Here is a 12,193-nt window from a genome sequence, read left to right as displayed (position 1 = left end):
CAAAAGACTTCATTCACGCAGGGTATAGAGCCGTAGAGGGTAAGAAAGGGGGAGTCCTCGGGAGGATGTGCAGTCACAGTTTAGCCAGGTGCTTGATGATTCAGGTGTGCTTGTACACTTTACTATTACTGAGAAGATGGAAAAACAGGACTAATGACATATAAGCTGTGGTACTAAATTAAGGTCAACATTGATGTTTTTTAAAAATCAGGTTGCTTTAAGCTTACTGAATTTGGGTCATTATTAATGTGAACTGAGATGAAAGGATATAATTGTTACTTTATTACAGAACCTTGCTGCTGAAAAAACATACAATAACCTAGATATCACAGTGACCCAGGCCCTTCAGCACCGTTCGCAGTATTTCGAGGGTGTGGTGAAGTGCAGTAAGCTGGAGATACTGGAGACCATCGTGGACAGGATAGTGAGAGCTGAGGTGAGGCGGCTGGGCCAGGCGTGTTCCCCCACCCCCACCCCACCCCCTGCCCTGATGGGGCCACGGAAATTCTGAACCACATGGCAGCCCTCAAGTTCAGGTGCATGGCCCGGTGTCCCTGTTCTGCAACCTGGCACGTCACTTGGCATGTAGGTCATCCGTAAATGTTCACTGCGTTTAATCTCTAAGTCCTAGTATCATAGTTGAATCAAATAGTGAGATACTTCCATGGTTTAAAAAGATACACTTGAGAAAATAGCAGGCCAAGAGCTCTGAGCTCCTGGAGAGTGTCTATTAATTTAAAGTTAAAAACTTGTCATTACATGGGTTTAACAAAGGGAACGATAAATGAATCAATTCTGATCTTTTTTAAGTTAATTTCCTCTCTTCCGTCCAGTATCTCTCTCCCCTGATAGAGATAAGCCGATGGTCTAGCCTGACCTCAGCACTCCTGTCTCCTTGTACTTACTGCCTATAGGATTTTTGTATCTACTTTGCATAACACTGTATCTGACTCAGTACACCCAGCCCCCAAATCATCCCTTTCTTGTTAGACAGGAGTAGGAATGCTACCCCGCTTTCCACTCTTAAGGAGTGCAGCATGCAACCACTTCCTTCTGGAACAACCTGTAATTAGGCAAAGTCAATTCATAATGAGTCTGCATTGATGCTTTTTATTATAAATGCAGAAGTGTGGTCCAAGAACAAAAAGTACCCGAGTCTTGTTTCAGCTAACCTTCACATGCTTCCTGCAAGTTACACGCAAGGCAGTGGGTGGCATCAGAACACAGCCTCCCTTCCAGGAGAAGCCAGCAGGCCTGCCTTCGCGACGGAGTGCTGAAGGGTCCGTGGCACTGCCGGCTCACCCGCGGCCAGGCCCCCAGCTTCCGCGGCCAGGCTGATAACACGTTTCACCACAATCTCCAGTCTTTCCTTTTTCTGCTTGAATCTACCATACGTCACTACTTCTTTTCCAAAGGGTTTTAACTGGCTTAGGAACACGTCTTAAGTTTTTATTAGTGTCCTTTGAATTACATACCTTTGTGAAGATCATAAGCAGACATAAGTAAGGCATTCCATCCTAATTTATAAGGACAGTGGACATCCATATGATGGAGTTCTTTATAATGATTAAAAATCATTTTATGGAGAGTATTTGATATAGCAAAACAAAGTATTGCTAAGAGAAAAGGCCCAGCAGCATATATAGTATGATCGTGCCAGTAGACGTGTGTATGTGTAGAGAGCCACATGCTGCAGTACTGAGCGTGCCGTCTGTGGCTGCCAGAGGCCTGGGTGGCATGGGGCGCGTGGAGAGGGCAGCATGCTGTGTCCCTGAGCTCTCTTGTTTGGGTGTTCATCACTCTCAGGAAAAAGTAATCGGCTTGTCCTTTAAGTTCACCTGGTGAGCAGTAGAAATGTCACTGTAATATGGAATAGGTCACTGAGGAAAATAAATAGATGTAATTAAACAGCTCAGGTTATCCATCTTGACCTTCTTCCTCATTAAAATAATTTTTCACCAGGTGATTCCTCACTGGAGGACAAAGACTGGTTTTAAGACCAGTTTTAAGCTTCAACATAGTTTGTTAGGAGAAGGGTATATGGTGTCAGCAATGATTCAGTGTATTTATATGACAAATATCGCACTAGCTTTTAAACACCTCAGACAAGTAACATTCTTAAGTTTAGACTCAACAACAGAGGAGAAGAAAATATTTTTGGTAGTCATTTCTGTGTAGTATAATTCTGTGGATGAGATGGTTTCCCCTTGACAATTAGTAGTTCAAAAGATAGTTATTTGTCATTATTGAATGTTAACGAAATCTCTCTAGTATAGAATATAAAGCATTCTGATCCTAGATGTAAACCATCATTATAATTATAGTAATAATTGTGTTATATCACAGGATTATCAAAGAATGTGAGATTTTTTTAAGAGAAACTTTTAAAAAAAATGTATATTGATTGGCATAAGATGACAAGGTGATTTTTTTAACTTGAAGCAAGCTACAGTGTCGGAAGCCTCACCAGCACAGTATGACTAGAGACAAAATATAAAAACAGTTCCCCCCACCCTGCCCCGTCTCCTTCCTGTGCCCCCTACCTGGTAGGGGGAGCTACTGTTCCACGTGAAGAGGAGGCTCTCCACCGTAAACCGATGGCACGTGGTTGCCTCAAGCCTCAGTTCTAAAACTTTCAAATCAGAGAGGCATGGTGTTCTCTCTCTCCTGGTTTAAGGAGGCTCTGTTATGGTGATACCTCAGAACACGAGCCGTTCCTTTATAAGAGCCTTTTTAGTAGAGAGTGAACCATGAACAGAACCTATTTCACTTTATTGTGATTCCTTTATCCTCTGAAGTTATATTAACTTCATGGAGAGAAGAAACAGTAAAAACTGGTCCAAGAGCGAAGAACGTAGTGCTCATCTGCACGTCGTTCCCATCTGGAACAGGGTCTGAGAATCATTAGAAACTGAGATAACAACTTTAACGCACTTATGCGTAAGAATATTATAGCTGTATTGTACCTCATGTTTTGAACTGTGTCTTTGATATGTCGATATTTTGAAATTTGGGAACAGCAGAACATAGCCAGCTGACTTTTCTTAAAAGTGATCAAGCCCAGGAGCATGGCATCACATCAGAGCCAAAGACCTCTAGGTGGTCAGTACACTCCTTTTTCTCTCATTTGTGGGATGTATTCATTGTATAGTACATGAAAGATTTTTTCTAATATCTATTTTCAAATTTTTAATGCAAACTTTCTCCTGTGGCCTTTTCTCTTGTTTGCAGGTCCACCGGCTGGTGGTAGTGAATGAAGCAGACAGTATCGTGGGCATCATTTCCCTGTCGGACATTCTGCAGGCCCTGATCCTCACACCCGCAGGTATGATGCCGATTTCTGCCCTCGGCCACAGCGTCCAGGGGCAGCCAGCCAGCCACTGCTTCTCCACCGCCTGCCCCAGACCATAGCTTCTTGGGCACCACTTTGTAAACCCTCTTCATTTTCTCTGTGGTTTTGAAGTTTCACTGTTCTGCCTGGGGGAGAGACAACTGTGTGTGGGAAGTATTCACTTAGACACATCCTGTCAGTGCCCAACGGTGCCTGAATGACTGAAGGTTCGTTGGCGTGTTCGTCATAACGTTTTCCATAAGAAAGCTTAAGGTCTCCAGTTCTGCTTTATTTTTAGGACTACTGACTGGAAAACATAGGGAAATTCTTTGGTTTCTCACCTCATCTACCCTTGTTTCTTAAAAAGAAAAAAAAGGCTTAGTGGTGTTTGAATATGTAAATCAAAAGACCTAAATACAAACTTTCTTCCATTGATGTGTGTGGAAGTTACGTGCCACACAGCCCTGGTGGCCAAACTTCTCCCAGCAGAGTCACTCTGAGCCGGCTCTCAGGCCGCAGCCCCAGGGTGCACAGGGGCGAGGAGGGGGCTGGGCAAAGGGGGCTCGCTGCCTCTCCCGTGTCCCACATCTAACAGTGAGCGGCGCCCTGAAGGGGTCCTGCGACTGCCAGCGCCCCATCGCTCCCTCACACCCCTTGTAAGTGCTCACAGCCCGGCTCGGCTCGGGCCACACGGAGCAAGGCCAAGACACGGTGGCAGGCTGAGCGGCGCACGCTTTGCACTCTCAGGAGTTAAACATTCAGTATGCGTGCACTGCGGTACTGATTTGTCTTGAGTTCAGAAATCAATAAACGACTAGTTTTATAACTGGTCTATGATCTAAAGACCCCCACCTTAAAGGAATCCCCACCACCAGCAAGAAACATGTCACACCCGCTGAGCGAGACCCCAGGGTTCCGTCCCAGTGGAGCAGGGCTCCCAGGGGGCTGCAGAGCAGCCCGGGGAAACAGTCTGAAATGTACGCTGTGGGGCCCCAGCCCACATCTGCCCACTGCATCAGAAAGTCCAGAGATGGGACTGCCTGCATTGTTTGCAGATATCTGAAACTAAGAATAATCTTTATAATCATGAAATACTGATAAAAGGACTGAGTGTGAGATTGTCCCTAGCATGACTTTTAATGACCTAAAACTGGAAGTAACCCAAATATCTTTGAGCAAAAAAACAAGCAGATTGCATTACATTCCTTCAGTGAAATGCTCCAGGGCACCGGCAGTGAGCACGCCCCATTCTGTTCCACGCAGGGGGACCTCAGGGACAGGACGAGCAGAGGGCAGGCCAGTCCAGAGAGTGTGCCTCCGTTTACGTACAGCTATACGGCTCCTTGTGCACACTAGGAAAAGCCCCCAGCTCTGGACAGACATCCCCACAGGAACATAATTGACACCTTCAGAAAAAGACCCTTTTCCAGACGGCTGGCCCTGGGCCAAGGCACACAGTTTGCCGAGGCCGAATTTCAGGCAAGACTTTGTGTGCATCACCAGCTCAGAGTAAACAGGTCAGGTTCTTTATCCTCTCTACGCTTTGGCGTCACAAACCTTAAGGATAAGAATACCAGGATGGGTGAGTTTAAGTTTTCCATCCAGACTGATATTTCGAAAATCCTAAGTCATTAATGCCCATCTGCAGGGAGAGCCTGTCCCAAAGCTGGAATATGAAATGTGCGTTGCCACAGAAATAACATTATACAGACAGGGATTCTATATCTAGGGATAAATTCTGTGTGGATAAATGCTGTTTATCTAGGGAAGTACTCTGTGTCCCTAATATCTGGATTACAAGTAAACATTTGGAACAGAACTCCCTGGGAATTCTGGGACTCAAAAAGCGGGGTCTGCCTCCGTCAGATCAGCAGCAGCTGAGATGCTCGCACGCATGGGAGACAGCATGGTGTAAGCATCAAACTGGGGGTCTAGCTTGCTTAGTCAGATCCCCAAATCCCCCCAATCGCTGAGCGTGGGCAAGCTGCTCACCTCACTTTGCCTCCATTCTGTCAACTGAAGAATGAGCAGGCAAACACAGGCCCTATGTCCCTCCAAAGACACTTTGAGTTGAAATAAGAAATGTGAGCAAAAGCTGTTTGTGCCTGATAAGGCAGCACACCCAGGACAAGCCCTCCTGGGCGGGTTTTTATGGAATAATCAGTATAGGCATTCGGAGCCGACATCCACCCGGCTGTGACAAGGTACCCAGGGTCGTTCTTTAAATGAGATAACGACACCATTTCCCATTAAGGATTCAGGATAACAAAAAGTCTTCAGCAAGCAGCTCATTGTCAAACTTAACGCAGCCTGTCCAAACAATGCCACTCTACACAGGCAGCCGAGCCCCTTTCTGATAGATTGTTAATGTCTTTCAAAAGTCTAGTGGCTGCTACTGTTCTGATGAGAAAATAGGAGAGGCTGCTGTGATGAGAAAAAGTAGCCCTCCATACCAACGCATTTTGAATGTTCTAGCCAGATACAAGTAGGTGTTATATGTGATTATCCTTAAATATGTTACAATGCTTTTTCTTTTACATTTTTGTACATACAATGGGAATTCTGTGCACCTTCACTAAAATGTGTATGTTTCTTTTAAAGTTTTAACATCAGACCCCTTTTCCAAATTAAGTCTTGCATATTCAGAATTACAATATATAATATAGATTCAAAGCAGGCTGCGGTAACAGGAGGTGGGGGCAGAGAGCTTGGGGTGCACAGGCTCATTCCCACTGGTCCGTCTCCTACAGCCTCTGTAACATCCCCTAGGACCTTGCAGAGCACAGATAGAAGGCACCAGGTGGAAAGCCATTGCTGCCACCAGGTAGGGCATGTGCAGTGCAACACATCCTTACGTCGCTTTGAAATGTTCATTTTCCATCTACTGACAGGTGCCAAACAAAAGGCGAGAGAAACCGAATGAGTGCTGTGAGTGGAGAAGCCCTCGTAGGAGAACTTGAACAAACATTGTGGGTCACACCTTGCCTCGTGAACGCTGACCACGATAGAGAATAACATGGCTAAGAATGTGTATCAGGGGTTGAGTGATGGGTGTTTTTCCCAGTGATGATGAAATTAAGCATAAAAGAGAGATTTTATGTGTTTGAAGATTCAGGCTTGCATTAAGACTGCTTTCAGACCTTTGTCTGAAAGATTTCAAATGCTGTCTGTCATTAAAGTGCACTGTGTCCTGAGTTTTTTATTATTTTTCATTTCAAAGAATTACTGGTATATAACAGGTTATGTGACATAAGGCAAGTGCATGGCATATTCAGATCTAGTGCCTTATGTCAACACAGAGATATGTCATCACTACTGCCCACCGCAGCAGGGGCGCGTGTGTGAAATGACACTGCCCTGCAGTGTGAGTCTTTGAACCTTTACCAAATCAGATTCTTTTCATTAGATTTGTCAGCCAGTTGCAATTTGAATATAAATAATTGCTTTATAAAACCTCAATGACAGTTTTATGTTTAAGTGTTCTGAACTATAATGTAAACAAGACTGCTTTACAACAGCTTTATTTATTTTTATTTTTACTCTCATGCAATTTTTTACACATCTTTTGGTGACTAAACTTCACCACACCCATTAATAAGCCATTGGTTGTTATTTTAAAATGGCAAATGCCTCATTTAAGTTTGGCTCTGAAAAGGAAATGACTTCTAAAATAGCCACTGTTAGGTTTTAAAAGCTGACATTTCTCAAGCGTGTGTGGAAACCTGCCCTGCCAGGCTGGAAACAGGCAGCAGTTGTAAGGAAACAAAGTGCCGGGAAGATGTCTATTTTTTCTTGTGTATTGAAATGTAAAATCATGATGTTTGTATGATGGCTGATGCGATTGTTTTTGTACATTTTACTGTGGCATATACAGTATTGTCATATGGATGAAAAGAAACACAGTGTTTCCTAATGTAAGTGCTCTGAAGATGTTGACACTGTATATACATATTATGAGTATAGTTTGGTTTTTTGTTTCTTTGTGTTCTTTTGCAGATTGAAAAATTAAAATAAATCTTACTATCAACCATTTTGTCAGACAAGTTCTTTAAAATACCATGTATTTCAGCACATACTAAGATTCTACATGGCATTGCCCACTTAGGTGTTTCTCCCTAAATAAAGGAGAACATGAATTCTCCTTTTTCTCCCTCATCAGAAAAAAACTTAATGATTTGATTCATAAACTTTATAGCTCCATTGTTAAATAGAGCATATTTAATTAAAAAGGGTCATGCAGAATTTCTTATGCTGAGATGTCACTTATCTGCTTCCTAGTGAGCCACTTACGAGAGGAAGCATATGCACACTTTCCCCATACAAACAGTGGTGGTTGTGATTTAGGCTAATGACAGTATTTGTGAGGAAAAAAGTCACAAAGCTGCTAAAACAATAGTTTTGAAACTCCGAGCCTCTCTGTTCTCAATCTACTGCTCATTTGTGTAGCACACACAAGTGGGCACAGACCACACCACACAGATGACCTGTGGTGTCCTCTGCCTCAGAAAACCGTTTGGGGCCACTTACAAAGAAATGTCAGCCTCTTCCCTTCCCACAAGGCACCATGTCCAGCAGGCCTCCGACCAGCCCCGAGGGTACTTCCTGGGGGTTTCAGGCCACGTGCATGTGTCAGGCACACCAGTTTGCAGTAGACCTGCAGGTGTCACACACGTGGACTCGAGCAGAGCAGCCCCTTGTCCTCAGACTAAGAAAGAGCTAAGAGAGCATTTGTTCTGGCAAGTACAGGGTTCTGCTAAATGGGCTTCCAGCACCCCCTGGGGAAGAGGCACTGCAGCACTGATGGAGGCCAGGTGGATCCCAAGGGGAAATGCCAAAGGCTCAGAGAGAAACCACTGTGGCACCTGCTCTGGAGGAGCCACAGGTGTCTGAAGGTGTCATCACTGTGAGGCACGCAGGGCCCTGGGGCAGTGGGCTTGGCAGTGTCCCAGCCGGGGACTCTGGCCCTCACACCATGGGGCAGCCAACAGCCCCTGCAAGGATTGCTGTGAACGAGTGAGTGATGGACAGGAGAGCAAGAGCACGTCCACCACCACCTCGGTTCACAAAGGGGGGTGTCCATTCTGTTTTGTGTTCTGCTGTGGATAAAGTGAAGGTTCCTTTGGCCAGTATTCTCACCTGGCCCTGGTTGACTGACTACACACGTGTGGGCAATACATCATTACTGACTCTAAGATCTCCGCTAGGTGCTCTGGGTGACACGGCTGCAGGAGAGCAGAGGCTAGAGTGGTGGCAGCGCCACCATGGGAATAAAGGGGTATAACCCTTTCACCCAAGAACGTTCCACTGTCATTTCTTTGGTCTCATTGAATCTATAGTAAACTTCCCCGGGGCTGAAACCCATTGGCAAGACATCTAGTCTCTAACAAAAGCTCAGGAATTTATTGAACCGATAACATTCCTAACACTTCCTTAGAGAACACGCGCCTGAGCAGACAGTCCTCTTGTCTTGCCCAGGCTTTATTCCCACGGTCGCAGGTCAGTCACTAGAATCCCATCCACTCAGAGCGAGTCTGCAGGCAGCAAGCCGTTCTCTGCCTCTGGGCCTCTCTGCCTGCAGAGCCATCTCAGTCTCTGTCTCCACCATCTCGCTGCCACCACTCCAGTCTCGTCTCCAGGCTGCTCTCCTGCAGCCTTGCAGCCGTGCCACCATATCGCCCAGAGCACTGGGCGGAGCTCTTTATATAGTCAGTAATGACACATTGCCCACACGTGTGTAGTGAGCTAGCCAACCAGGGCCAGGTGAGAATCCTGGCCACAGGAACCTTCACTTTATCCATACTTGTTAAGCCACTGGTTCTCAATCCTAAGGAACATTTGGCAAAGTGGAGACATTTTTAGTTGTCACCACTGAGGGTGAGGAGACAGGGTGTGTATGTTACCTGGCACACATCCTGTGCTGCACGGGATGCCCACCCCGCCAAGACAATGAGAATCCAGCCCACGGTGTCAGTAGTGTTGGGGTTAGAGACCCTGCCCTCAGCAATTAGAATCTTGTGGGTAACTTGGTTATATTTGTTACTCCTAACTGAATCCACCTGTCCTTAGAAGACAAGCTCAGCAAGCCATCCTTCTGGGAAAGGGACAATCAAAATAATCCACAGGTGAATTCCATAGGTCCATACAACCCTTGTCACAACTTCATTCCCAAGCATTTTCAACAAAAGGGAATTTTGCTTTGCATAATAGCACTCTCAGGAGAAAATTTCTACCTATAGGGAAATAAGTAAAATTTACTGTTATTTTATTTTCATACAGAAACCTAGAACAGACTCCAAAATTGTTTTTCAATAAAACTATGGCCAAAGCTGGCATGACGTTAAGTCTACATGCTGAAAACACATTCACATGAAACTGCTTAAACTCCCTCTCACTGTGGACAGCCTCTATTTCTTGGACTAAACGTACTGCATTAAATTCTAACTTCAGATGCTGCAGGGAAAGTGGCCATTCCTCTGACCGGGAATTCACCCGCCCCTAGACTACTCGATGATGTAACTGGCCTGCTCCGGGGTGCTGCTTCCACACCTGCGGGCAGTGAGCTATTATGGACCGAGTCACTACAGGGAGAGCTCTGCCGGTGCTCTGGGTGGAGGCAGAGACAGGCTTCAATAATCAGGACTACAGACCTGCAGACTGCTGGATGCAGATGTGAGTATAAAGCTGGGGTATAAATCCTTTCACCCCAAGAACGTTCCATTGTCATTCCTTGGTCTTGCTGAACCCGTAGCGAGCGTGCCCCAAGGCTGAAGCCCTCAGGGAGGGCAGATGTCGCCCAGGGAAGGGCGCGGCAAAGTGGTGATCAGCCCTCCCGGCAGTCCAGGGTTCCCTCTTGCACTGATGTTGGGGGAGAAAATCTGGTTCCCAGGTCTCCAGACACCCTGCGCTTGGAGTACTGCTGACCTCCACCTACATGGCGCTTGAAGATCAGAATCTGCAACTTGCTGGACACCACTCTGACTTCAAGATTGTTTCCCTCGTGGGAAAACCTGCCCCGTGTCACGTGCTTTCATTTGGGAGCAGAGCCCTAGGGCGCACGGGCCTGTGGTGCACTGGAGACAGGGTCGGTCTCGCAGCCGTTCCTACTCGCCGCCGCCAGGAGCATCTCACCCTCCCCCGCCGCCCCTGGCCAGAGAATACGGGGAAGCGCCGCCGCGCGTCACCGGCGCTCACTGGCCACTGGCCCCTGCCACCGCCTCCCTCCAGCGATCGCGTTGCCCCACCCCAGTCCCCGTGGGCATTTGAGGAGGAAACGCTTCCCGACCCCGGGGGCCAGCCGCTCGCGCGCCGCCGCGGGGCGCCCCCTCCCCACTTCCGCGTGGAGCCCCTGAAGCCCGTGCCCAGAGCGAGCCCTGTGCTGCTTCTGGGCTCCGCCTCAGTTGCAGAGACCACGTGGAACCTCGGACTGCTGCCCCCGAGGCCCCGACGTCCTGGCAGCGGAGATCATAGCGGGGAGGACCCGCCCAGGGGTCCCGGAAGGCCGTGCCTATGAGGGCTTCTGGGGGCGAGAGCCTGGCCCCCTTCCTACACACAGGGCCCGTATCAGAGGAGGGGCATGGAGGCCCGGGCACCCTGCCACAGCACCCGAGGGCAGAAGGAAGGGCTGCCCTCCCGGGACAGGGCGCCGGAGGGTGTGGCCGCCGAGGGAACCCACGGACAAGCTCTCGGCCCTCCGAAGGGCTACGGAGGAAGGACCCCAGCACCTGCTCGGACACTGCGATGCTTCACGATGGGAGCTGGGAGGCCCAGAGAGGTGCGCGCCCCGGGACAGCCCTCCCACCGCCACGAAGGAGCCGAGGATCCTGGGCGTTCGCTCCTGGACACCGGAAAACCCGGAGGCGGCCGTCCCGTGGTATGTTGAGAATTCCCGTACACCACCTTTCTTTGCCCCTTGTCTTCTTTACGCCAGCTAAACAATTTCCAGAAACTTAAAAAAAAAAAAAAAAGAACAACACTGTTGGAACAGCAGCCCCTGGGACAGGCCCTGCCCGGAGGTGTCAGGTGAGGGCAGGGGGCAGGGGGGTGGTCTCTGGACGGGAGGTGTCCAGCCTGGAAGGTGGGGACTCGGGCAGGGCCCCCGGCACACGTCAGCCCCTTACTTTCTGGAACAGCATTGAAGATGGGAGTTTAATCCCAATCAGTTGGGTTTCAATATTCACTTATTAATTTAGCAGCTATTACCCTGCACAGAACACGGGCCAAGGCACTATTCTAGGGGCCTGGGCCACATCTGTGGATACAAGCAGCCCCTGTGCTCAGGAGTCTATATTCCAGTATTGGGAGAACAAAAAGTCAAAAAGTAGAGCAATATCCATGGGTCTTGAGAATTTTGCTCCAGCTGTTTTCTCTCGCTGGAATCCTCTCCTAGATTCCAGCTCAGCTGCTCCCTCACCACCTTCAAGTCTGGCTGAAATCTCACCTTCTTGATGAGGCTTGTTTTCACCACGTTCTATTAATAATTACTGCCAATATGAATGATGCAAAGGCATAGAAGGGGGAGGAAGAGATACACACCGCTAGGCGCTGTTTCCTGCCAGGCGCTCTGCTAAGCGCTCTGCACACATTCTCATTTCTAATCCTCACACAACATCATGAGGTCGTCTTTATTAGCCCAGAAATGTTAACTTGGCCAAGTTTGTACCGCTTCAAATGTGAGGGCTTTGGGACTTGATAACAGGCCTGTCTGATTCCAAAGCGCCTGCTCTTAATCCCAGTTCTAAATGGCTATTGTGGGTTGAATTATGGATTATGTCCCCCAAAAGGATTTGCTAGACTCCTCACCCCCAGGACCTGTAAATGTGACCTTATTTGGAAATAGGGTCTTTGCAAATGTCATGAAGTTCC

The 12,193-nt window shown here is 47.7% G+C and overlaps 1 protein-coding gene across 9 annotated transcripts in view; it reads left to right on the top strand.

Annotated features, from left to right (window-relative positions):
- Positions 1-7,361, top strand: part of PRKAG2 (protein kinase AMP-activated non-catalytic subunit gamma 2) — a 266,756-nt gene extending 259,395 nt beyond the window's left edge. For all 9 annotated transcript variants that reach the window (XM_036899693.2, XM_036899688.2, XM_036899691.2 and 6 more), the window contains 3 exons: positions 290-436; positions 3,232-3,325; positions 6,223-7,361. In XM_036899693.2, coding sequence (XP_036755588.1) covers positions 290-436; positions 3,232-3,325; positions 6,223-6,254 — 273 coding nt within the window. In that variant the 3' untranslated portion in view covers positions 6,255-7,361. The remainder of the gene's footprint in view (positions 1-289; positions 437-3,231; positions 3,326-6,222) is intronic.
- Positions 7,362-12,193: the final 4,832 nt, after the last annotated feature.

This window comes from Manis pentadactyla, chromosome 7, assembly GCF_030020395.1.
Source record: "Manis pentadactyla isolate mManPen7 chromosome 7, mManPen7.hap1, whole genome shotgun sequence".
NCBI classification, from domain to species: Eukaryota; Metazoa; Chordata; class Mammalia; order Pholidota; family Manidae; genus Manis; species Manis pentadactyla.
The sequence above is the reverse complement of the archived record's forward strand: the minus strand, read 5'-3'. Positions and strand labels throughout refer to the sequence as shown.